Source organism: Pteronotus mesoamericanus, unplaced genomic scaffold, assembly GCF_021234165.1.
Source record: "Pteronotus mesoamericanus isolate MK-2021 breed Mesoamerican mustached bat unplaced genomic scaffold, CSHL_Meso_final contig_130, whole genome shotgun sequence".
Classification (NCBI taxonomy): domain Eukaryota; kingdom Metazoa; phylum Chordata; class Mammalia; order Chiroptera; family Mormoopidae; genus Pteronotus; species Pteronotus mesoamericanus.
The window spans coordinates 1,331,213-1,359,040 of record NW_026555060.1 but is presented as its reverse complement, the minus strand read 5'-3'; the positions used below and the strand labels follow the sequence as shown (position 1 = coordinate 1,359,040).

General features: G+C 40.7%; 1 protein-coding gene across 5 annotated transcripts in view; it reads right to left on the bottom strand.

Moving 5' to 3' along the window:
• Window positions 1–25,627, bottom strand: part of SLC4A4 (solute carrier family 4 member 4) — a 288,470-nt gene extending 262,843 nt beyond the window's left edge. For all 5 annotated transcript variants that reach the window (XM_054591433.1, XM_054591425.1, XM_054591416.1 and 2 more), the window contains exons 1-2: window positions 25,276–25,627; window positions 6,245–6,424 (exon numbers count right to left, since the gene is read on the bottom strand). In XM_054591433.1, the coding sequence (XP_054447408.1) occupies window positions 6,245–6,424; window positions 25,276–25,453 (358 nt within the window). In that variant the 5' untranslated portion in view covers window positions 25,454–25,627. The remainder of the gene's footprint in view (window positions 1–6,244; window positions 6,425–25,275) is intronic.
• Between the last annotated feature and the right edge of the window lie 2,201 nt (window positions 25,628–27,828).

The window sequence follows — 27,828 nt, the reverse complement described above, 5'->3', positions numbered from 1 at the left end:
TTATTTCCTTGGTCTTTAATCCTGCCAACAAGCATCCCAGCTGATATCCATTGGCAAGTTAAGAAACTAAATTTAGGTCAGTTCTTCCAAAGATGCCATTGGGAGCTGAGCCAACAGCTCAAGCAAAGGAATAGCTATGGGTATTTGTGGTAGAAAAGGCCAGAAGAGCCTAAACAGTGATTAGCCTTTACAGGGAGTTAATGTCTACAAAATCGTGGTCTGACGCTTTAGGCAATACCTGTGTACAGTATATGGGAAAACATGAGCTTGAAGGATGTGTTCAGAGTAACTCAAAATAATAATTGCTGATCATTATTGCAAACTAAATGCACTGCTCATTTAATACTCGGAACACTATGAATTAAATTCTATTATTATCCCTTTTTACAGATGAGGAAATTGAAGCACGGAGAGGTTAAGTATCTTGCCAAAGGTACACTGCTGGTATGAGCTGGGCATCAAATTCAGCCTGGCCCAAGTACATGCTCCCGACGGCTACAATATGCTGTCTTTTCAGTAACATTGCATCACAAGTGCCCCTGCTGAAAAGGCAGATTTAAAGTTTTCAGTTATTTAATATAAAAAGATTTTATTTTTTATAATAAACTACTTCCTAAAGATAAATTCCTCTTACATAAGATGAAAAAACAGAAGAGGGTAAAAGAGACAGTATATTTTTTGTGTTTGTGTTTTGTTCCTTAACAAGGAAAGAATCTACCACACTTCACACACATTCCAAAGACCTTCTCTCCTGCATATGGATTCATTTCAGGGATATGCAAATAGCACATAGAAAATTACAGAAATCTAACTTTATAATATCAGAATTAAGGGCCCTAGCTGAAAACACTTAAAAATCAAGAAAAAGTAGAAATCCACCATGAAGAACAGGGTGAGGTCAGAGGAGGGCACAGGGATGTGCACTGAGAAAAAGGGAAGCCAAATGACAAAACCCAAATAGTCTTGGCTGTTATGCAAAGCTACTCTGTCCATTTACCCGGAAGCACTAAACAAAAGCAGCTGCCCATTTCTCCGTTTCAGTTTCCGGAATATGACAGGAGCACCCACTGGCATCCGTTGCTCCGCAGAACCATATTCACAAGCACAGAACCACCAGCTCTAGTGCGCTTCCGAAGGGCTCAGAAGGGCTGAAGGAGTGTCTGTGTGCGTGGACCCAGCACGCTGACTCCACAAGAGCAAGAAATATGTGTGCGAGGCAGGCAGTCCGCACCTTTGGGCACTGACGCCTGCTCAAGCTCGTCCAGAAACAGTACCTGTCAGACCAATATGCTGAACAGGACGTTCTGTTCGCGGCGCTGTTTCTGAACATTTTACACATGTTCAGAATCTCTGCAGCCACAGAGTAGCCTGTGATTTCCCCATAAATATGCCAGGACACTAGCAAAATCTGAGGTTCAGAGATCAAAACCATCTACGCTGGGAAGCTGTGCTGTGATTCCAGAGCCTATGGCACCGGGGACCACCTTCCTGCCCACTTTCTGGGCAACCCTCAAGGATGGCAGCTGCTAACTTAGAAGAAACAAGTGCACCGTGGAGGAGGCAAAAGGATTATTTTTAAGAAAGAGCACAATCTCTCTTTTCTCTCCACCACCCACTCCACACCACCTCCTCATTCTCTTGTCTCTCCTCCTGTTTCTCCTCCATCTCACTTTTCTTCCCCAGCCTCTCCCCGCTTAGCGCAGGTACCACACTTCTCGGACACCGCACTGGGAAGAGCAGCTGTGCCAGGACTTGGAGCTGCCGCCCAGTTCAGAGGAGAAATAAAGCCAGCTAGCCTCCCTCCTCAAAGCTCCACATGCGTGAGAATCAAAACATGCATTCACTTTTTAGAAACCCTGTCTTTTTTCCCCCAGCGTGCCATCACTTTTAGGTGTTAGGAACAAATGAGCAAGGAAATAATTCTGCCCCAGGGTGGAGAGGGAGTCACAGGACACTCACACTAGGCCTTGCAGGACATGTACGAGTTTGCAGGGGGAGAAGGTGGGAAGGGGAGGAAGAAAACCAGCATTTGTAGAGAACTTACCAAGGGCGATACACCTACATGCATACAGCAGTCACTGGATTTTCTCAACAACCTATTGAGGTGCCAGTGGTAATAATAGTAATGATAATAATTACTATTATTATATGTTGGCTTTGATGCTAATAGCATCCCATGAATTATCTCATTTAATCCTTAGAGTGCCACTGTGAGATGTTTTTCTTCAACCCATTTTGCAGAAAAAGGGAGAAAAGGTTTAACTAACTTCCCAAGTTCACCCAGCTGCGGAGGGGCAGAACTGGTATTTGAACTCCAGTTTTGACTCCACCAGCACCCAGCATGGTAAGCAATACCTATTAGGAGCCCTGTCTTGACTCCGAAGCTGTGGAGAAAAGAAAAAGCATCTGTGTCATAAGCTAAGTGACCCCTTTAATTATGTCATCTTCCTTATGTGCCTAAATACTGGAAGATATTTGGCTTAATTCTTCTTTTAAATGCCTTCCCTGTTCCATTCCATGCCTCTTTAATACGACTTCTGAGGCTGAGCTGCCCAAGTGCCGAGTAATGAGCACTTTTAAGATAGATAATAAATCGTGTGCCTTGTGGATCAGCTTCTTCCATCATCTGTGTGTGACAAGCAGCTCCACACACTTGGGAGCCACCTATGCAGGCTAAAATGCCTTTTCAGCAATAGTTAAAATAATGAGACATCTTCCAAAGCAGAATAATTTAAAGTTAGGAACAGATTCGCATGGCCAGGGAGGAAGGTAGGGCAGGGAAATATAAATATAATTTGCAGATATTAAAAACAAGAAAATCAGCTGAACCCTTATCTATAATGTAAGAAATATTTAGATAAAAGCAATGCTTATGTATCTACCTATAGTGATCCATCCATTCAAGTACTCTTCAATAAGCATTTATTAAGCATATACTACAAGCCAGATGTCATGCTTATAGTATAGTAAAAAGGTGGTGCCAGAGAAAACAATGGACAAGAAAAATCTGATCCTAGGTCTCATGGAGCTTACAACCTAGCATGAGCACAAGGCAAGACCATAGGCTCACAAAACTATAAGTTAAAACATGTATTATGAAGGAAACAAAGAGCTGAGAAAAAAAACATTGGCAAATATACATTATATAGGGTGTAACAAAAGCAGGTTTACAGTTGCTCATGTGGAAAACAATACAATAATTAATAAAGAATAACACAGGAATAAACTCTGTTGTTTCACACACTCACAATGGTAAACCTACTTTTGCCCTGCACTGTAGAGAATAGGAAGGAAAGGCTTCTTGGATGACACAAAAATGTAAATCTGGAACACAAAAGGAAAGAAAGGCTAACCAGGACAAAGACGGAATGAGTATTCCAAAAGACAGTCTTACACGTGCAAAGGCCCTGAGGCAGAAAAAGGCTTGGCACCAAAGAGCCGAACAATCAGCGCGGCTAAAGAAACGTATGCAAGGAGAGAACGACACAGAGCCGGCTGCTGAGACACTGCCTGCCAGGATGCCCACCGCCTTAGGGCTCGCTCTAAGGACAGGCAGCTTTCAGCAGGGGGACAGCATGGCTTGGTTTACACCGTATGATGATCGCTGTTGCCTCTGTGAGGAAGCAAACTCGAAAAGTGGAACCTGTTGCTGTTGTCTACACTCGGGAGGGCAATTCCCTGGACTAGAATGTGGCAGCCTAACTTGTCAGTGGTAGACAGATCCAGACCTATTTTAGAAGTAGAAGCAACAAAAGTCATTGATGGATTGTGTATGTAGGTGATATCAAGGAAAGAATCAGAGATGATTCTCATCAAGTTACTCTATTTATATGTGGGGTATTTTCAAAAGGAGAAGCCTCATCTGATACAATGTCAGGCCCAAGCAAAAATCTTGTCTACGGGCTGTAGTATATCTATAGACACAAGTATCTCCAAAAACCTAGACCCAACAATAACAGAAACTGTGTGTGGCTCTTCTTCAGAAACAATAATGGCATACAAATAGGCAGATATTTCAGTAAATGAGTTTTTCCCTTAAAATAATTTTATTGTCATGTTGGTGCCAGAGCCCTGTAGCTTCCCCGATATCATAGGGTTCAATGTCCTTCGATATGTGAGTGTAACAAGTCAAATATTTTAAGTAGAAATGCATCAGATAAACCAGTTACCAATTCATCTAGTCTCCACAATAAGCAGTGGAGAGAATATACAATAATTTCTAGAGGACCTTCATGTCAAATAGGATGACGCATAACTTATTAACTAGCAGAAAAATAACTGACTCTATAATGCAAATTTATAAATAATTCTCTTATGATCACTGAACAATTTGGTCCTTAACAATGGTCCCTCTGTATGATCCTTTCAGAAACTGGGCATACAACACAATGCAATACGCCCCAGGAAGGAGACCTCTTGAGGGTAAAGAGAAAGAACTACCTTGTTTATTGTGCATGCTGTACTCAGAATAGTTCCCAAATGCCACAGAAAGCAACGCCCATGGTAGACACATTCATTTTCACTACCTTTCTGATCAGTTCATTCTCTATTACTGACTTAATATTACCAGCACTGTTCCACTGTCTTTCCTATAGAGTTGGTAAATAATTATCATTTCATAATCCCTTAGTCCATTTGTCTAGGAGAGTGCCTCTCCCTTTTTAATATTTATAGTAATGATGCACTCTTGTAATTAAATTGCTGAATGAGAGATGACTCTGAGAGAGGCCGAGAGAGACATACAGAGAGAGAGAGAGAGAGAGATCACATATACACACTGGGGAGAGCACCTCTAATTCTGGCGCAGGCCTTGCTGAAACAGATAGCAAACCAACACAGGCAATAGCAATTTATTTGGAAAGGGATGTTATCTTCTGTTCCTTCACATTATTAACTGACCTTTTTTATCTGCATTTCAAGGAGTTCCCTTGAAACAGACCTCATTTTCTTGTGGCTTTTTTTTGTTTGTTTGTTTTTTAGTCAATATATGAAGGGCTCCCTTTAGGTTCCCAGCACTCCAATGAAAACTGCATAACACTCGTCTCCTGCCCTCTGGTCCCTTCTAAGTCTCAACACCTTTAAATGTGAACTCAGCGGTCCATCGCCAAACTCTCCTCAAAACATTTATCTTCAGTTTGGTTATGAGAGGACCATACTGCTCCTCTCAGCATACCTCTAGCTTCTAAACCACCTGCTCAGTTCCAATAGCGAGCCTATAAAAGACATACAGATGCACATCACTACACTTTACACCCTCTTTAATTTAACTCTGTAAATTCACTCTTCAACATTCCTGAGCTGACAGTTCTAATTTGGCCCCTCATCACCTGCCATGACTGAACTGATCTTCATCTGCGCCTAATGCATTTCATCACAGTTTCCATATTTCTGCAACTGCAGCAAAGAGATGAAGAATATACAGAGCTCTGCCAACAGAAAAAGCTGTCACTATGTAACTCCTTTGGGGAATCTCCAAAAACTGGCATGTGCCTCTCCTGCGTCTCGCTCACTCACTTGCTTCTGCTGCACATATTCATTCTCACTTCAGACACAGAGTTACCCAGAAAGCCAAATTTTCTCCATATCAAAAGAAACAAAAGTAACGTACATATGCACCTAAACATACAGTCCCACCCATCACTGAAATTCAATGGTGTTTTTTGACTTCCTGTTATTCTGTTCTTATGATATCTAATATGTTCAACATTTCAAAAGCTATGTCTCGCCACTCTACAGTCTTCTGTGATTTACATGATGCTTTTTCACTATTCCTTTTAAATTACCAACCTGGCTCACAACCTGGTTAAATGTGCCCTATGAGTCTATAAGTATCATTCATTTATATGTATATATTTTTTTCTCATCTTGACCTACTGCCTCAATAGACCTTATCTCTAAGCAGAAACGATCTAAAAATTTCTTTAAGAATCTTTCAGTTACTATTGATTACTGCGGTTAAGTACATCTATAATACCCTGCCCTATTTCACTAGTCAAAATGTAGAATACACAACCATCCCTAAACTTTGTCATATCTTTTCTGACCAATTCAGAATTTTACCAAATCTCCTCCTAGACCAACCTGCTGAGACAAGAAAAAGCATCTCCACAGACATGATCCTTTAGAGGAGACCATCCCCTTAGCATGGCGTCCCTCCCCATCAGCCACGACATCCTAAAAGGTGTCCTTCCCAAGGATGCAGGAGTGAGGCAGACAGAGGCACCGACGCCCGTGGAGTACTCACTGAGTGGTTTCAGGATGCTGCTGCCGGATTCCTCGGCGTTTTCCACATCTGACTTGTCAGAATAGTTCTCAGAGATTCTCTCCTTTTCCTTCTTATCTTTGTGCCCTGTCTTCCTCTTGTGACGTCTCCTTCTCCTGTAACTCTTCGGCACATGGACCCCAATGTAGATGGTGTGGTGGCCTAAGGGAAGGTACACAAATCACCAGTCATTTGAATCACATTCTCTGATGCATAGAAATGGCACCAGATCCACAGGTCGGGAGAAAATGTCTATGAACTCAGCGTTACCATTCTGTATCTGACAAACTCAAAGCAGAAAAATGCAATCTCCCAGTTTTCAATTAGCTAGAGTGTGATTCAAACTGTTGGCTGGCACTAAGATTCTGTGAGGGTGTCCTGTAGTTTCTATCCAGACTGACTACTTTTGTTTAGGAAAACCAAAGAATACTGCACCAGAAATCCAAAATCCTGCTTTCTAGTCAGACCACTGCCATCCATTAGCTATATGACCTTGATCCTGGGCCTCGATCTCATCATTTGTACAATGATAGACTTAAACCAGGGAATCCCAGAGGCTCTTTCAATTCTAAATTTCCACAAGTCTGTGATTACACGCAACAGGGTGCTGAAAAAGAAGGTCTTGGAGCAGCGAAAAATAAAGGTCTATTGCAGAATTCAAGGAGTCATTCTACTGGGAATAAGGTTTAACACCAAAACTTTTTTGTTTTTGTTTTTGTTCTTATTTTTGTTTTTTACCCATTCAGCAGAAGAGACCTAGAACTGGGACAAACTGAGAAAAAGTAAGACGTACTTGGAGAGAGATTCTAGAAATACTCAAATGTTCACACTAGGAAGCAGCTAAAATGAATGTCAGCTACAGTGCCATTCCCATTTTTCTTTTTTTGTTTCCAAAAGTTTCTAAAAACTGGTTGTTGCAATGATAAAAATAAACCCAGCCCAGCAAAAACTGCCTTGAAGAGAAGGGCATGAGAAAAAAGATTGTGAAGTGCTTTTAGTTCTCTGGATGGAAGAGGCTGCAAAACTGACAAGTGGTGTTATTTTAACAAAATCTGATAACATGGAAAAAAAGGAACTCAAAGTTCCACATCTTTTTTATTTTATTTTTTAATTTGGAAACTTTTACTTTCACTTCATATGTAACATAACTTCTGAGTATGGGAACCACCATTTAGGAAGTAAAGTAAAAACTTCTTTTTTTTTTGAACTACAAATCAGAGCAGCTCGTGTATGGGTTTCCTCTCCCACCCTGGAATTACTCCTTGAGGACCATTTTCGGGCCCCAGACAACATCGCACACCTGCACGCAACACTCGACCATGCAGTTGGTCTCATGTAAATGGCTGTGAATTGCTTTTTACAGTAACCCATTTGGCCTATCTAAAAACACCATAATTCACAGGGGTGTCTCCTTAAACTGGAAGGACTAAAACAATTACATGCTCCTTCAAGAAAGAGGTTCCAGCTAAGGAATGCAGAGCCCGGAGGGAATGGGTTAGCTTTCAAAAGCAAACATTTGACACTTGGAATGAAGTTGGAGGCATCTACAGAAAGCATAACCCTCTCCCCGGCCAGCGAGAGAGAGAGAGAGAGAGAGAGAGAGAGAGAGAGAGAGAGAGAGAGACACTCCAACTCAACTACTACAAAGTACCATGAAATTCTCAGAGAAGGTGTACCAATGAGAAGTGCATCATGTCTAACCATTTGCAAGCAAATTGTTCTCATGGGAAAGTTATATTATACCAGCGAGTAGGAAATGGCTCAGAAACAATGTGAATTAAGTAACGGTGTCAATTGTTTCCTGTGCTCCAGTTACTGAGGGAGTCCAGCAGCTTTATCTTGTTTCACACAATATACGTAAGCAAAGCCAACCAATTTCTTTAGTAAAGCTTAGCTGCCTTCATTCCGGAATTAGAAAAACATCATAAAAAAGTAAGTAGGAAAATTTTTTTAAAAGCTGTCACATTAAAGATTTTCTACATCTCATTAAATAATGGCGACTAAGGAAAAAAACAACAGTTAAGCTACACTAGTTGCACTGAGGTTATCCGGAAACATTCTGTAATATACCCAAATCTGTATAGCACGTCTGATAAAAAATCATTTACAGGACAGTTTATATGGGCCGATAGGATTTTAAGGTAAGATTTCTGGCTATATAGTGTTGTTCACCAAATGAAGAGTAGTTCAGAAAGTCAGTTCTCATTGTCTATAGAGAGCAATGTATTTTACCTTTTGGGCCTAATTTGAGTTGTCATTAGCACAAAAGCGGTGCCATTTCATTCCCATTTTGGCCCTAGGCCTCCTCCCTGCCTTATGAGTACAATTCTGCTTGTCCCCCATCCCCTTTCCTCCAACTCCTGCCCCAGAAGCGCCCCCACTCTCTCTGCCAGGCACTGCCAGGGAGGTGGGGAAGCTTTCAGATAGGCACGGGACTACGAAACGTGGTGCCCTTCAAGACAGCCCAAATTTCAGGCATTTTTATCAGTTTTATTGAGGTATAATTGACATGTCATAAAATTCTCACATTTTAAGGGTATAATTCAGTGATTTTTAGTATTTTTACAGAGTTGTGCAACCACTGCCATTATCCAATTTTCAAACATTTCCACCCATTCCAAAAAAGGCCCCTCAATGCCCATTTGCAGTTACTCCAGTTCTCACTTCCATCCCATACAACCACCCTGAGGCGTTTCTGACACTCTCAGTGACGGTCTCTGGGGAGCTGCAGCTCCCTGGTACCCACAGGGCTATGAGCTGTTAGTGGGGATCCTTACAGCACAGTAAGAAACAACCTTCCCTGAGTGAGGAAGATACTGCCTTTAAAGAGCTACCAGAGGAAATCCTGGCCCTGAGCTGAGCAATGCAAAACTCAAAGCACCTTCCTTCTCCTTTCGCATATTACTGGTGTCTCAGATTCCCTTTTCTGTCTTGTGTTCAGACAGAGGAAAAGGAGCATGGCCCCGAAGGTAAACACACCTCTAGGAACTCAGAGACAGTGCCTGTGTCCCATCAATTACTTCTCATCCTCTCTCCACCTCAGCCTCTTTGCCCATGAGAAGACAGGGCAGCCTCGCTTTGCTGAGCAGGGTTCGGCATGCTTTCCCAAGGGGGGACCACATATTTCATAAGCTGCATGCACTAAGTGACAAAAATACCAGACGGAAAATGAGCTGGAACAGAAGCCTTCTCACCACCCCCACAGAATACCTGTCTTCGGGATCAACAGAAGCAGCATTCCCGATGAAAACAGGCTATTATTGTTGGTAAGACTATCATAGGTGGATCTCAATATTTGTCTTCATTAAACTATCTGTACCTGTCTCAGAAATCTAGCAGGAAGATTGGGGGCTATTTTTAAAATCTCAACTCACTAAAGGACAGCCAGGTCTTAGGAAGGCCATAGAGGTTGAAGGTGTAGAATTATATGACACGTAAAATGAAAATGAGAAACTTGACAGACTGGCTTTTCAATCCAGCAAGGGTCTACAAAACAGCAAGATGCTTAAAGAATCAGGGAGAGTTATCTGCTTAACTTGTTAAGGGAATTTTAGCCTTAAAAAAATACTCACTAGAAATGTCTATAAAACTGCTCTTGAAGATAATGTAAAAGGAAGCAAAAAAATTTTAAATAACAATAATTCATAAGGAAAATGTGATTGTCTAAAATTGTTATTAAAATAAAGGTTCCATCCTTGTTAACTGAAAATTTTGTCAAGTAGCACTACTAGAATTTACATGTGACTGTTCATTTAGGTGTGAGTCTGGGTACTCACCTTTGATTTGGCAGTGGCCTCGGTGTCATGTGTTCAAATAAATACCCTGCATGCCTTTCTCTGACAGATGGTGCAAATTCCCCAGAAACTCAAAATGTCTTGGAACTATCTCACAATCCATTCCAGAGCCAGCACCACTCGGAAGAAAACATGGCTTTCTGGGTTATCTCTGAATGTCAGAAATTATCACCAGGTGATCCTTCTTTCTTCCCATCCTCACCTGCTCCACCTCAGTTGAAAGATGAAGTACTGTGAAGCTATCGTGTCCAGTTCTCCAAATTCCTAAGCTACTTCTAAACTAACGTCACTGATAGTTGCTATCCTGCTTGCAGGCCAACAGAGGAGCCTTCCACTGAGTAGCTCTGGAGTCATTCAGGTGAGAGAGGCGTAAATCATCTTGCTACCAAGCATGATTTTAGACTCTGCAGAATTAAACCCATCAAACCAGAAATGGGTTTTATACCAGCCAAACGTTCTCTGGAGGACCGGGTGGTTGATGACATAGGCCTCTATATGCAAGATAGATCTGTTTGCTCCTTTAGGAAACATGTTGCTGTGTTTCCAGTACATACAGATGATAGAAACCATTTATTGAGTACTTTAAAATGTGTCTAATCCTCACTAAGTCTCTTACAGCTATTACTTCATGCAATCCTCACAACTGCACAAATTAATTACTGCTACTATCCACGCTGTCCAAGCAAAGAAGCCAAGGGTCAGGAAAGTCCAGGAGAGTGTCACCAGCTAACTCATAAAATCCCACAGAACTCTCTCTCAGGTGTCAATGTCAAGACTAGTGAGTACTTCATCATGGGTTGGGTGGTGTTTTGCTTTTGTTTTGTTATGACTGAGTATGTGTCCTTCATCATGCCGACTGCTAGAAACAAAAGGGACACATCTCAGGCCAGCCTGTAGTGGGTAGACAGAGTAGTGACATGCATTTCACACCCAACCTCACTCCTAAATTTTCAATCAGTATATTTCCTTCACACTAACCTTTTGGAATAAAGCAGTACATAAATATTTTTTTACAACCTTAGATGTCACTGGGGGTTACTGCGGGGGAAGGCAGATTCCTGGGCAGATATTTAGACCTATGGATTAGACCCCTACAGCGACCCCCAGCCATGCCTGTCCCTTATCCTCAGCCTCCTACATACATCTCTAAACACAGATATGTTCCAAATTTGATTTTTACCCACATTATTGCTCTTTCTATAGTCAACTGAATTTCTTTTCTCTTCAGTTTAAAGCCAAGATTCCACAACACATGACACTTCATATCATTCTTTTTGGAAATAATCAGAAACATTTCCAAAATATAACTTAAATACTACCTTCCCTGGCTTACCTAAAGTAACCTTGTCTTACATCAAGATGCCTAAGACTTGTTACGGTTGTTGCCAAGAGGGATGTAGGAGAGGGAATCAAAATTAAGAGATATTTATTATTTCTTTTTAATTATGAAAATATGTAAAAGAGGCAAAGACCCTTGGATGAGTGATACATCATAAAAGATGCTATAAAAATTTTACTTCTTAAGCTCTGGCCAGGTAGCTCAGTTAGTTAGAGCGTCATCCCAATCACTAAGGTTGCAGGTTCAATCCCTGATTAGGGCAACATACAAGAATCAACCAATGAATGCATAAATATGTGGGAAAACAAATCAATGTCTCTCTCTACCCCCATCTCTCTTTCTCTGTCTGTCTAAAAACCAATAAAATTTCTTTATAAGAAACTTCTTGGCAAAACAAATTTTTTATGTATTTTTAAAAATATTTTTTTAAATATTTTTTTATAAGTATGTGCCTAAAAATCCTTAAACACAATTATAGTATAAGTCCAGAGGCCACCACAAAGACTGTGTGTTTGGCGTTTTATATTACAGATCAGTTCATATAATCCTAAACACTTTAATAAATGAAATACAAATAACTTGCTATTTCAACTCTATAAGAGCGTCCATAAACATCTCTAATAAGCTATAATCAAAGTAGCATTCTGCTAATTTACTTGGGCAAAAATACCAGCTCATGAAAAGAAAATGCCCTTCAAAAGGTGTAATTTTGCAGTTAACAGGGGGCAAGTCAGCCCTTGATGAAATGTTTGGATGAGGGTCTACACTCCAAACATACATCACTAATCAGGACAAGGGATGATTTCTACTTTTATATTTTGGATTAAGGCGACTTTTCACATAAGAAAAAAATGCTTATGTTTATTAATAGATGATTACACATGTAATTTACAGATCATTCTGAATGCTGATGAGAATATTAATGCTATTTTAATATTAGTGCTACTATTTTAATATTAATGCTACTAATTACACTTATGATCAAGCATGCAAGGAAATAAATTGTAAAAGCTATGAAAAACAGGGAAATACTTTTCTTCCCACTGCACTGCATGGGAATTTGATTCACTGAAAGCCTCTCAGAAATCCTTCAGTTGACCTGAGGTTCCCCAAGCAAGACTGATAAGAAATCTCATCGTGTTACCTGGTGTTTACTGAGCACAGTACTTTTAATATTTAATATTTAATGATGATGGTAATCTCTAGGAAAACAAACAGCTACAGAAATAAAGGTCTCAAAGGGGAGCCAACACCTGTCCTTTAGCTCAGTAAACTTCTGCACCTGACTTTTAAGTGCTCATTTTTAAACAAAACAGTTCTAAAGTCTTTAGGTAGATGTACAGACCCTAAAACTACACACTGAATTAAGTTTTTGATACAGTGGCTATTACTAATAGCTTATAAAAAGTCAGAGTTGGTAAATATTTTTAAAGAAATACAACTTTATTATGTTTAGTGATCAATTATTTGAAACTATCTAGGCTAAACAACCACTTAAAGATACTACAGGAAGCTACCTTAATGAATAAACAGGACTAAAAATCACCTTATATTTTGTAACTGTAGTTCCTGAAGTGCTTCACAATCTCTAATGTTGATTTTCCAAAAAAAATTGTAACTTTACTCTAACAAAATTTCTTTTACAGTCAACTCTATAGATATAAAATATAGTCTACATTTATATCTCTATCTCTATATTTCTCTCATCATATATATAAAATTTGTTTTTCTTTTATTGGGATATATATGCATATATAGTGAGAGAGAGAAAGAGAGGGATTGTTATAGACAATCGAAATCAAATTACTTGACAGAGCATCTCCCACTGTGTCTAATACACAAAGGTGTCCCAGAAGTGTTGATCCTATTTCTATCTTCCCTTTCTAAAGGAGAAAAGCAAAGTACTCTTTCTCCTGACTCCCACCCTCCTCCAGCCCTGATAATAGCTTGTGAACTCCTTCTGTTCCCAAGCAAAGGCACTCCAGGGCATTCGCTCTGAGCAGGTCAGAATAGCCAACTTTAGGCCAAGTCTAACCCATCTCTCCCTCGGCAAGTTTACTCATTACACAGAGTCTATCTGTTCAACAGAAGCAACACCTTCCATAAACTCAATCTTCTCTCCTCTTTCCCACCTGGCAATCTTCAAACCTCCCTGGGTAGAGTCTCCCCTGGAGCTTCTACACAGTGAGAGCCAACCCCCGGGAACCAGGACTGTTGGTCCTTGTACTTGACTGAACAGAGTAGAGTGGAGTCAAAAGACCTAGGAAAGCCAATGCCAGGCAAGGCAGTGCTAAGAGCAAAGAGGGACCATCCAACAGGAAATAAGGAACCCCCACTCATCCTGACACCCCAGGACCGCAAAAGAACTGGCAGCTTTTAATGTGCAGTACATATGCAGTCAGACAAAATCCACCTGTGAGCCAAACACAGAGAACTGACAGTTTCCATTATTTCTCTTGCGGTCACCATTTGCACAACTGAATGGGAAGTAGAGCTGGAAGGAGAAAACAATGGCTAATCCAATGGTCATTAATAATTGGATTTGCAATTGCAGCCAGAGAAGCAGCTTAGAGAAACACATAAATGCACACAATCACATCCTCCTCCTAACCACATTGTTCATCTCCGACTTCATTATGCTTCCTTTTAATATTTAAAATGGAAGGAGAAAACAATGGCTAATCCAATGGTCACTGATAATCGGATTTGCAATTACAACCAGAGAAGCAGCTTAGGGAGACACATAAATGCACACATTCACATTCTCCTTCTAACCATAATGTCCATCTCTGACTCTATTATGGCTTCCTTTTAGCATTGACCTAAGCTGAGCGATAAGAACAGTTTTTAGTTGCTATAGACAGATAATCTACCACACAATTAATGCACTCATGGCTAATCAGGTATCAAACATTTAATGTTAGTCACATAATTTCCTCCTTTCACACACCTGTAATACAGGTGAGACATGGATAATGTCAAAAGGCTAAAAGAATGACCAAGAAGTTAGGGAGGTGCTATGAAGGGCACAAATTAGCCTCGTTAAATCCAACCCCAGGATCTTCAGGACTATGGGTTTCCTCATGCACCCAGAAAAGAAAAGGACGGCATTCACTGACAACAGCACACAGTCACGCTTACACAGTTGAAATGACCTTGAACATCACCTGGTCCAACCTCTTCACTTACCAGTGAACCAATAAAAGCCAAATAGTCAGTTAATGATATAGAGACGAGGACCCCTGGTGGTCCTAAATATACAGGGTTACCTTTCCCACTTTCCTACTCTCTTGGTAATAGCTTCCCACTGCCCCTCCTATTGTCCTCCCATCTCCAAAGCAAAGCCAAAAAAAAAAGAAAAGAAAAGTAGTCCCTTCAAGTTAGTAAATACCTAGTTACACAGAAGAAAAACAGCAGCTCAGGAAATCTCTGAACATATTTCTCCACAGAACGACAAGTTTAAATCCACAACCCGTACTTCCATAAAGTGCCCCACAATAGGAAGCAGTTCTCGCTGTGACATCTGTCCTCCCACAGGTCACCTGTGGTCATTCAAATGATGAGGCCAGCCAGGCTTGCACCTTCTTTCTCTCTCACCCTTCATAAGTCCTTCCAACGTTTTTCTTTTTTATTTCTTTCAGTTTCATTTTGTATTGGTTTCAGGTGTACAGCTAATGATTAGACAAGCATGTACTTAACATAGTGTTCCCTTGATATTTCCAGTACCACAATTGGTGCCATACATAGTTATCACAATATTATTGACTATATACCCTACGCTTTACTTACATCCCCATGACTATCCTGTATCTGCCAACTTGTACTTCTTAACCGCGTCACTTCTTTCAGCCAGTCTCCCAAAGCCTCCCCTCTGGCAGCCACCAGTTTCCTCTGTGTGTATGAGTCTGTTTCAATCTTGTTTCTTCATTTGTTTTCTTCTTTAGATACCACATATGAGTGAAATCATATGGTTCTTGCCTTTCTCTGACTTATTTCACTGAGCATAATACCCTCTAGATCCATCCACGCTGTCACAAATGATTAAGATGATTTCATTCTTTTTATGGCCAAGTAATACTCCGTTGTGTTTGAGGCCACCAATGGCCGCCTTTCTGCCAAATCCACTGGCTACTTTCCGATCCTCACCTATCTGACTCCAGGCAGCACTCGGCACTGTCCATCACTCACTCCCTCCTCACTGAAAGTGATCTGATCTTAGCCTCAGAGTCACCCTCTTCCTGGTTTTCCTCCAACTTCTATGACGGCTCCTTCTCAGTCTCCAATGTCGGCACTCACAGAGCCTAGTCCGGTCCTCTTCTCACTCTATTATCAGCCAAAGGGATATATTTAAGTGCAAATTTTGTCTTGTCATTTCCCTGCCTAAAACCCTCTGCCACGGCTCCCAGGTGCACACTCAAAATCCTAAATCATTCGCATAGCAAAGAAGGCCAGGAATTACCTGGTGCTATCCACCTGAAGGGGACCAAAGTTTTGCCTCCCCCAAAATGTGCCTTTTTCGATACTGATTTTAAGCTGGTTCTTAAGAAACAAAAGACTCAGGAAGAACTTTTGACCCTCCCCCTTCCCTGCCTAAGAGATTCATATGAACAAACCCCTCCAGGAAGGGAATCTTAGTATATTCACCTTAGCAGTAGAGAAGAAAGATCCCAGCCGGTCCCTTCAGCTATATGCTCCTCCCTGCCCCCTACTGTGTCCCATTGTTTCGCAGCTGCCAGCAGGAATTTGTTTACCACACATTCAGCGCTGTCTTAGACACCTGCAAATTGCCTATTTCCCCTTTGAAACCCTCCTGTGTCCATAACGGCATATGAGCCTCAACTGCTCCATGCATGTCCAGTCTCATTCTTATGTCACCCCCAAATGAGCATCTGCATGATAAACTTTGGGCATTTTCTCCTGCTAATCTGCCCCTGTTACTGTGAGTATTAGCCCAGCTAGAGGAATTTCGAAGGTGGGAGGAAAACAATTTCTTTAGCCTGCACACACCTCCAGCCGCTCTCTCGCTATTCACATGGTCCAGCCACATAGGCCCATTTCCACTTCTCAGGCAGGCCTGCTTCCTTCTCACTCCTGGGCCTGTATGCACGCTTGCCTGCAATGCTTCCCTCATTCTTGACCTATTTAATTCCTCTTCATCCTTTAGGTCTCAGCTTAATGTCACACTGTGGAAGGGATATACCCTGGTCTCCGATGTCAACTCACCCATGAACACGATACACTCTCTAACTTATCATATCAACCAGTCTTGTGTCCTTACATAATGACTGGTTGATTTGACTGAACATTAACTGTGTCCCTAACTAGAATGTTATCACATTCAATGATACATGACAGCCTAGAAAAGCAACATACTTTAAGGACAATGGAAAATTGTCCTTACCATTTTCACAGGCTTAAAGGGAAAAAAAGCATTGTCCATCAGCTCAAGTTAATAAAAATAGTTAACACAGATACTAATCAACTAATTTGTTGGTTACCAGATAACAGTACTAGCTTTAGACTGAAAGCATTTTGCAGTCACAGCTACCACAGATGAGAAAGTGTTAAACATAAAAATAAATTACCTACAGGGACTTAACCCAGGAGAGAGAATATCTTAAATTTATAGGGTTCATCCTGGGGATTTCAAATTAGTTTATGTCTACTTCTAGCAAAATTAGGAAATAAGGAGGTGCAAATGCTATTTCTTTGTACCAAAAACCAAGATTCAGAAATTAAGTAATTTGTCCATGACTTACTGCAAATATCAAAGGATTTTTCTGGTGTTATCCTTAGAGCATCACTGGTGAATGGGTAAGGAAGTAAATTGACTGCACTTTGCATGAAGGAAATGAAGCCATGCAAGCGTGATCGGCCTTGTGTCACCCAGAAGGTGGGACTGAGCCAGGAACAGAAATAGGTCCTGAGGCTTCTGGTTCTCACTATGCTGTCTAACCCAGAGCACAGACTGAATAAAAGTAATTGAACAATCAGATACTGATTTAATTTGCTGAACGTGTGTATCCACTGGATTCAGTTATGAGCTCTCACTCTACATCAGTGATTTTCAACCTTTTCATCTCATGGCACACATAAACTAATCACTAAAATTCTGCGGCACACCAGAAAATACATATTTTTCCCGAGCCGACAAAAAAAAATTAGGTAGAGTTTTGATTCATTCACATTGGACGGCTACTGTTGTATTGGTTGTTATTTTTTTTTTCTTTTGGACAATCTAAGGGAAAAGAGGTCCGTGCCCCTGACTAAATAATCAGGTATTCCATGTTTTAAAAATTCTTGTGGCACACCAGTGTGCTGCATCACACCAGATGAAAATCACTGCTCTACATCCAAGATATTGTCTTCATTTTTCAGTAGGGATAGAACTGCTTGTTGAAAACTGAATCATCCACTAGGACTGGGGTGGTGGTGACCACATTAGATAAAGCACTTAGGAGAGCTGCCTTCTAATTCTAACTCTATGGAAAAGCTTTTGCAACTATTCAGAGAGGGGAGTTATTTAAGCCACCCATATGTACTTCTGGTTCAATGGATGCCACTTACCACCCTCCCTTCCTTCAGCTTCATCCCACCTGGCAATCAGCAGCTTCAGGGTTCCAGTGTTTGGAACCTTCTATGAACTACTGCCATGACAGGCTCTCATTTCAGTCCCCTAAAGGCAATCGGCCAAGAAAAACTAAAATAAAACATAACAAAACAAAATCCCACCAACTAGCTCATCACAGCAACAAGGGAGATTCAACTAAGCTTGCAGCTTTATTCTATTCTTACTCTGCTCTCCCTCATAAGTCCCAATTCACAATTCCCCCAATGATTTTGACTCTTGTGATGATAAAAATGGGGAAGTACAATACTTTGCTCAGGTTCAAATACACAGAATTATTTCTATACTATTGCATACTCTCATTTAATTGGCACCTAAATTATGTAACAGCTTGTGTATCATAAAATATGTTGATGTACATTAAATATACAAGGTCTTTCCAGAAGGTATCCAGCCAAATAATATGAAAAATGGAGACATTTATTGAAGAACATACAAGAAACATTGCACATAGGACAATGACACCTCAATCCCCTTCAAAGCAGGCACCTTGGGACCTCACACAGCTCTCCCAGTCGCCATCAGCTGCCCCTGTGTATCTTCCTGAATCTCTTCAACGATCTGAGATCTCTTCCCTTTCAAAGGTGATTTTAGTTTTAGGAAAAGAAAGAAGTCACAAGTAACCAAATCTGGGCTGCAGTGGGGCTGAGTCACCTGTGTGATTTGATGTTTCACCAAAATATTCTGCATAAGACATGATACATGAGTGGGCACATTGTCATGATGAAGCTGCCAATCACCAGTTGCCCGTATCTGTGGCTTTCTGAATCATCTCAAGTTTCTGCAGAGGAGTGTTCAAGCTTCACACAAAATTTGATGCAGATTTGTCTACTTGCTCAGTCATTTTGAATTCAATAGCCACACAGTACACATGCTCACTCAATGGCATCTACCACTCCCACTGACTAGTACAGTGAAGTTGTCCTTGTTCATGCATGCACATTCCAGTCTATTCTCCTTGGCTGCCAGGTTACATCAATGTTGTACAAATCATTCTCGTATGTTAACAATGGCTTGACTCTTTCCAGACAGACCTTGTATATGTAATAAAGCTCTGAATGCTCTTCAATGGTGGAAAAATACTATACACTTAAATCTGTTCTCTGGAAGAAAACCTGCATGCTTTATTAGGCAATAGGCATGCATTTGTATTTTATCCTGTATTAGAGTTAATATGCCTCCTCTTGGAAAAGTATGCAGATTAGAGGCAATGTGTATCTGAGAAGCCTAATCATGAAAATCAGATCTCACGCCCAAAGTTTAAAGGGATTCAGAATGAGCCCAAAGAGGAACAGACAGCAGGCCCTGGGACCCTTCCCTTGACCATTCTAGCTTGCCTTTGCCAATTCAAGAAGCATTAGGTAAGCGTGGTCAGGAAGGCAATGTTTGGGTGTTGATAAAAATGAATTAAGCAAATAAAAGTCATCTAGTCCAGTTAAAATTTTTGGAGTGATATTAATTATTGGTGAAAATGAAAACCATTGGTGAGACTGCTATGATCAGAAGGAAAAGAAAGAAAAAGAACAGAGACTAGTAGAATATAAAGCCCTCCTTCCCCTAATGCCAGGTATGGCAGCAACATTGTCCCTGGTAATGACCCAAATGGTCCTATGGTGAATGGCATGTTCTGTTATTCCTGTTTTACAAAGCAAGAAACGCAAACTCCAAACAGTAAGTTTTGTCTTTCCTTCACTTAAGCAACTGTTCGGCAATAGATCAAGTTTTAAACTTTCATTTCCAAATTGATGCTTAGCCACTCTACTTTAACAACACATGAATAACACAAATGATACACAGTTTCCCCCTCAAAAAAGAAAAAATCAAATGACTCAAAAGTATGCCCAGATACAAAGCTTCAAAATGAAACTTTAGACAAAGAAATCTAAACACAAAATTACTGCAAGTGTATCCTTTCAGAATTTCTGGATGCTTGCTAAATACAACCCAAGCACCAACCTCAATTTTTTATGGCTTACGACCATAAAAGAATGTAGACACGTCAGACAGAAAGCGGCTTCGAGAGGGCCTTAGTCCATCCTACTCTACCAGGGAATTCTCTACAGTTGGAAAATCTGGGAAGGGATGTCTGATTCCAGTTCCAAAAACCCCATGGCATTATTATCAGATTTCCTTGAACCTTAAGAAGTCTGTGCGCAAGCATTTAATCTTACTGACACAGCAGGGGGTGTCAGACAGCTCCCAGGCTCAGTGCTGCCTGCTTGGGGGTCTTTGGCGGGCTTTCGGCTGGGGCCCTCGGGAGAGAGAAGCGGCGTGCGGGGGGGACCTGGGGTGCTGGGACCGGCTGCATGGGCTCAACCTGCTCTGGGAAAACCAAATTCTGCTACCAGCCCTGAAACACTTCGCCACATTTCTTTACAGCTCTCCAGTGTGTGGGTACATTGTTTCTTTTAAGAAGTCTTTTCCTTCAGTAATATTTGCCCAAGTGTTTCCTCTGTACACACTGTTTCTGAGAAGTTAGAGTGAAGGCGGAGAAGAGGTCAGCAAAATGCAACCAGACACTTAAATCCAGAGCTCAGAATAGCCCCAGCCCCAGGTCGGCCCCTCCCTTCGCATGTGGTAGGTTTTCATTAGCTCCTTCTCAGCAATTACATTTTTTACCATTGTAATTATTAACAAATGTCTACCAGGCCCAACTTTTTCTTTAGAATACCACCTCCTCCAATATGCATAAATACATCATCAGAATATCCTCTGGTGAAAAATAGGTTTAAGTCATTATGATTTCATGTCTGTAAAATGTGGAGATCCTAACTTCCAAAAAGACAAAATATCATTTCATCATTTTTATCTCTTTCCTCAAAAGACAGAGGAGTAGAAGGAAAAAAAATAAGGCAGAGGTGCTTTAGAGGCTTCTTTTCCTTATCAATATAAATATATAAACGATGTAAATGCTAATGCTCTTTGCTAAATCAAACAGGAGTAGCAGCAAGGATAGGATCACTAAAAACTATGCCATCTCATTTGACTTACGAGTACTGAGAAGCAAACTTCCAACTAAAAAGTTAAAGATTTTAGAGTTTTATATAAAGTAATTCTGCATATGCTTTATTTAGTTTATATTATATATTCAGTTATTCACTCTTTCTTTTAACAAATATTTGGTAAATATTTATTCTGCTCCAGACAGTGTCCTAGTTTTTTACCTTTATTTCCCTAAATATAATCCTCCAGTAAAATTCCATGCATTTGCAACAACATTCTCTTAGTGTCCATCAGTGGGCATAGGAACCTGCATAATTATTCTTCCATTTGGACAGATGAGAGCTCACTTCCTTTTGGCCGTAGTTTTGAATGGAAGGGGAAAGCCACCACAATATGTCAGAATAGCTTTGAGAGCACCGATCAGACTTCAGAGGTAGACACACATTTCGGCCAATATTGTCTTGCTGTACTTTATGCTTCCTGAGTTGCTGGTTAGACTTGATGTTAAGAAAAGGCCCCTCCTCATAACATCAGGGTTGCCAAGGCTTGCTGGGGAGTTACCTAGCCCTGCAGAGCCAAGGCCTTATCTCAAAGGATAAGGTGGAGTTTGCTCTCTTCCCCTATTGCGAAATATGAGATTATTAAGTAATCTGTTTACATCATACGGACCCAAAATCCTGGCTGACTTTTTTAAGGATAAAATATGTATAAGACATCCTTCTGTTTAGAAAAAGCTACCTGGGGATCTTTTTTTCTATCTCAACTTTGGTTCACCCCACAAAATTTGGCAATTTCCCCTGTCAATGTGGATTTAAAAAGAAAATCAAGTGTTATTCTCACAGTCGACATTTCTGGGTCATTCTTGTAACATCAATTTGTCATCTACAGACTCATTCTGTGAAAGTGCCTGAGCTGGAGATGGAGCCTTTTGGTATAGAAACAAATGCGGTATCTTAAATGTTAAAATGTTTCAATGACTTTATCCACAGTAACCACTCTGTGCCAAAAATGTTAAGTTTACAAAACCATACACCAGTGAAAGAACAGACATTAAAGTTACTCTTTTTTATGTATTTTTTTTTCTTTTTATTAAATTTATGGGGGTGACATTGGTCACTAAGGCTATATAGGTTTCAAGTATACACATCTATCACACATGATGTTCATATTGCATGTGTGCCCACCACCCAAAGGCAGAGCTCCTTCCATCACCACATAGTTGACCTACTTTTCCCTTTACTACCCTCTACCCACCTTCCCTCTGGTAACCACCATACATCAGTCTATGAGTGTCTGCGTCTATGAGTTTTTTTCTTGTTTGTTCGTTTGTGGTTTTCAGTTTTATATCCCACATGAATGAAATTATATGGTTCTTAATTTTTCCTGTCTGAATTATTTCTCTTGGCAAATTTGTAAATTAAACCGAAGAGGACTCTTCTCACTCACTCTGTTCTTCATGAGTTTTGCAGTTGACGGTATTCTACTGAGTTTTCAGAACATAGATTGAGTGCCATGCCACCCACTGAGAGTAAAGTGAGCTGAGGCGTGGCTGAAGGCCCAGCCTCTCTCCCCTGCTCAGAACTGCAGCATTAGATGGAACTATGAGAGGGCATCTGGCCCTTCTTGCCTTCAGGCTAAGCTGACTCCAATCCCCCCAAATTGGAGGGCCTAAGAATTTTTAAAGCATGAATATTTCAAACTAACTAGAGCTACTGGACATTTGTCACTCTAATAATCACTTAATGGGACATCTTATTTGTGCAAATTAAAAGACAAAGTTTTTTGTTTTCTTCTGCTAAGTGTGCTGCAATATGCTTCAAATTTGTTTGATAAAAGAAATGTAAGGTGTTCCATCATCCTTGACCTTTGAATTTCTCATCCTTAATACTGGAGCACTTACTTCTGCCATAAACATCCCAGATCTCAGCTACTTCAGAACAGAGATAACAGTTTGCTTTCCTTCAATTTCACCCTTCTCCGTGCAATTAAAAATATGAGATAGACTTACATCCTTACGTAATACATTCTGCCTCAAAATGCAAATGAATCCATGTTAGAGGTCTTTACAATCGAGGCATCTGTTCTCCATTTTTGTGGATAAGTCCTCAAACCCATGCCCATTGCACCTTCTTTACACTTTCACCTAGAGTTACTATGAAATTTAAGTGCTCCCTACCCCCACCAGATGAAGCCTGGTGAGAAAATGGGAGGGTCCATTGAGTAGGCACTGAATTAGAAACTACTAGTCCCTGCTGTGGTTTCAAGACATACTGCAGTGGAGCCTACATTGTGCGTTCTCCGCCAAATGATAGAAACAACCATCCCGTAGGGCCTCAGGATTCAACAAAGGGCAACTAGCTAAACGTGCCTTGAAAGAAATGTAATCAACTCCAACTCCAACCACCATGAAAGACAATCATTGAATAGAAGTCTTAGAACAGGAATATGCAAAAAACATCCATGTGGCAAAGCCAAACATGGGTGTCACAAAGCCAAAGAATTTTACAGCTGTTTCTACCACCTTTTGTGGTCTTCTTTGTTTCTTCTTAAGAAATCTGGCTACAGATTTGTGTACTAGTCATTACACTGTTGTCTTAATTTTATGCCTGAAAATCAAGGGAAATACTTCAAGAAATGAATTTCTTGATCTAGGCCGTAAGAAACCCATGCACAATGTCCAATTGCAGCAGGGTGCTGTCAATCCTACAGACCTTATAAACTCAAGAAAGTGATTTACATCTCCGGTGAACTTAGCTTGAACATTATTCTCAAGAAAAACACGCATACACACACACTCACATTCACACATCTCACTCTCAAGCTTCCTCACTGATTTTTCTACTTTAATTGTCCCAAAACTATAGAATACTCACTCAATCCTACAATATTTCCATCCATATTCGACAACTTCAAGATTCTTATTTCCTTTTTGACCCTGGGACACTGACATAGTCACTGCAATGGAGACTTAACATTATGGGTTATAAGAATCTTAAGACAAAAGTTTTACTATTTTACTTGCATTCACTTGACATTTTCCCACAGTCATGTTGTAAAAGTACAAGGAACCCATAAAACAATATGAAAAAAAATACTGTAGTTTCCTTTTTCCTAAGAAACTTAGGTACCAAAATTCTTATTAGTCTCAAGAGCATAAATGCAGGAAGTAGCAAGGTGGGGGGAGGGGGGGCAAGCAACCCTCCAACACTCCACGGCCAGAAGGAACTCACTAAGGAAGCATGCGAAAAAACACAATGGTCACACTATTCAAACTAGTCCGGGTGGCACGGGAGCATCACTTGCCGGGGACCAATCTGGTTGAAGAATCGCTGCAGAACACACAATACCACCCCCTCTTCCCTAACTCCACCACCCCCTGACCCAAGTTTCTGGTATGTGTTAAGTGTTTATCAAATGGCACCGATCAGACTAGAGTTTACCAAACACATACAAATTGTCTCTCAGATGATTTTAATGGACACATTTTATGACATGGGTCGCCTGCAAGTTTCATTTAATTTTATGAGTACCAATTATTTTTTGAATCTCATTATAAATATTAATAACACTTTAGGTATTTGTGATGCCATCACATAATTATTTTAATAAATATTAAGTCCTGCTTTCTCACTATCAAATAAACAGTATTATTGCACATTGTTGATAAGTCAAGAGATAAGAGAAGGGTAGACATACTAAAAGTATCATAACAAGAGCTAAAATTTAACTCTTATTTGGTTTTTAACAGGCACTGGGGGACATCAGCAAAAGAGGTCCTGAAGGTTTTTAAGTAGAAAATGCTTGTCCATCTTTTCTTAACTGAGTCTCATCCACGACTACCATCCTTTACATCCTCAACTTAGACCCATTTTTCTGGTGACAATGGTAACATGATGACCATTCTCTGCCTGTAACTTCTGTTTCTTTATCCTGCACGCTGTAAGAAAGAAGCTTCAATCAAATACATATACATAAATCTAGCAGCTTCCTTGAATTAGTCACTGGAAGATGGTTCATATTATCTGGCAAAATATTTACTTTTCATGAAGAGGCACCTGCTTCAAAATAAGACACCCCCTCCTTTTTTTTTTTAAACTATGCAGGGCTGCACTGACTCAGATTCCTATGGTCCAGTGAAGCTCTAAAAATTACTTTCCGTGTGGAAGCAAAATAGGGAGATTAATGAAACGCCATAGAAAAGCTTTGGTTTGTAACTTCAAGGATACGAGATATATGGAATGGATGAATGCTATAACCTACACAGACACACATACATGAATCTATCCTTCCCCAGACCCATAAAGCTCACCTTCTACTTCTTCTTCATCACACACGTGCTTGAGGAAGGAAGCCCCTCTGTCCAGGACAGCTTCATCCTCCATCCTATAGTAATAAAAAAGAAAGAAAGAGTGCTCAGACTTCTCCTGGAGCGAGCCACTTGAAGCAGCCCAGCTTCTGGGCAGGTTAACCTGCGAGCTGTTGTTCATGTTAACAGGGCAGAGTCGCTCTTCCTCTGGTCACTGCCACTTCTTCACGCAGCTCCTCTCCTCCGGCGGTAGACACTGTGCCGGCCCCGCATAGCTTCGGTTCTAACCTTGAGAGGGCACCCACATGGACAGGTAAGAGAAAATCATCTCGGTCCTGCGGGCTGTGTGTGTTGGGGGTTCTCTCCTTTGAGATTTGCAAAAAAAAAAAAAAAAAGAAAAAAAAGAAAAGAAAAAAATACCAAGAGAGGAAGTTTGGTGTGTCTGGAGTGCTCGTGATGATCGTTTGTGGAAATCCAGCTTCAGGGCTTAGCTCTTTAAACACCCACTGCATAAAAATGTATACCCTCACACACGCATGCACACCCACCCACACACAGAAAGTGACAGGGAGTTAGGCTACTGCACAGCGGGAGCCTAGCTTCCAGCCAGCCTCTTAATACGAGCACAGCCCCGTGTGCTCTGTTGAGTGGCAAGCTTTAAGTCACATGTTGGCCTCACGGAAATCTGACATCTGAGGATTATCCAGCAACTTGGCTTCGGCAACAGTCACATATATATGCCACCCATTCATTCGTTTTCCACATTCTTATCACACTTCTTGCTCTATGTTTTTCTGTCCTGTTAACTCTTCTCTGAAGGGCACAAAGTTCTTTATTTCGTAGCCACATTATGTTGTCCTCCTGTCTCCTTACATAATAGGATCTACTCTGCAATTTCATATGCTAAATAAGACCTCAGGATCCATCCAAGTAATGACAGTGTTTTCACGGCCTCTCCCCATGCCGAACATGTTTCTAGTTTATAGAATGTGTTAACGTTTATTTCCTTACTCTGTGACTCGTTTTCACTGCATTAGCTCTGACATACAGAATTCCATGAACTCTATTTATAGTGAAAGCAGAAAGTCCCGAATTGCTCAAATGCTGCTTGTGTCGTACCAGTCTAGAAACAAAGAGCTTGCTCTGGGGACAGCTGCTCTATGTCATACCGTACATGAGCTCTGCCAGAGAACCAAATGTTCACTCTGTATCCTATCCATCCAATTATACGCTCAGGCATTGACTACTGTAGGTCTGTTTTCCATACTGTCCATTGAACTTACTCTTGTGCTTCGGATATTTGCTGTAATATGTGTGGATAGGTACCAAACTCACATTTTCCTCCTTTCTATTTTGGGAGCACATCTATCTCACAAAGCAACCATCTTAGCTCAAAATGTCAGAAGTTTGGTGTCAGGTAGACCTGGGTTTCAAAAATCTACTTCTACCACTTAACATCTGTATCACCTGGAGCAAAGTATTAACTTACTGAGCCTCAGTGCTTTCATCTATAAAATTGGGGGTAATAATATCGACCTTGCAGAACTTCTTTGAGATTCAAATTAGGCAACATATGTGAAAGCACTCAGGTTTGTGCCTAGCACCTAGTACATGTTTTAAAAAGGTAAGTTTCCTTCCTTTCTTCTTACCTTTTATTCCTTTTTTACCCTGAGCTTTATTGGGGGACAATGTCATTAAGAAACTCATTACCTTTGGATAATTGCAGAATGTTTTCCCTCAGGGATATGGCACATGCTTGCAACAGTTCATCTTAATATATATACCTATTTCCTTCTCTGTGTTAAAAATAAAAATATAAAACTATTTCAAATATGGTGTGGGTCAGTCATCAGGATTGCAGTAGGAAAGAAAATGCCTTGAAGACTTGGGAAGTCAAGTCTTTCACCATCCCTGTCTGAGCCTTTCCCATGAAGAGTAAATGATGCACTGATTTACCTATTCAGCAATTGCTACATTCCAACGGTCTTCAGAGGGAGAGGAATACATCTGTGAATAAGACACACAAATCCTAAGAAACTAATAATAAACAGGTAAGCAAGGTAACCTTAAGACAGCACTAAGTGCTTTGCACAAAATGAAATGAGGCAGAAAGCTACTTGGCATACGGTGGTTCAGATACGGCTTCCAAGGAAGAGACATCTGAGCAGGAAAGAAAAAAAAAATGATATGAAGGAACCAGTCATTTGAGGCTCTGGGGGCAAAGTGTTCCAAACAAAGGGAATAGCAAGTGCAAAGGCCTTCAGGTGGGAACAGGTTAAGCATGTTCCTGGAACAGAAATGAGGCCCGTGAGGCTGGACAGAGTCAGAAGGTCAACAATAGCACCATCATTAGGAATCAGGGCCCCGTAGGCCAGGTGGGCAGTTAGAATTGTAGGTGTCCAGGGAGCCACTGAAAAGTTTTGTCTTTATTCTGGTCTATGGAGGTATAGTTGACACATAACACTATATTAGTTTCAGATGTACAGCACGATGATTTGTAGTCCCTCCTTATCAGAGAGGGACGTGTTCTGAGACCCCCAGTGGATGCCTGAAACT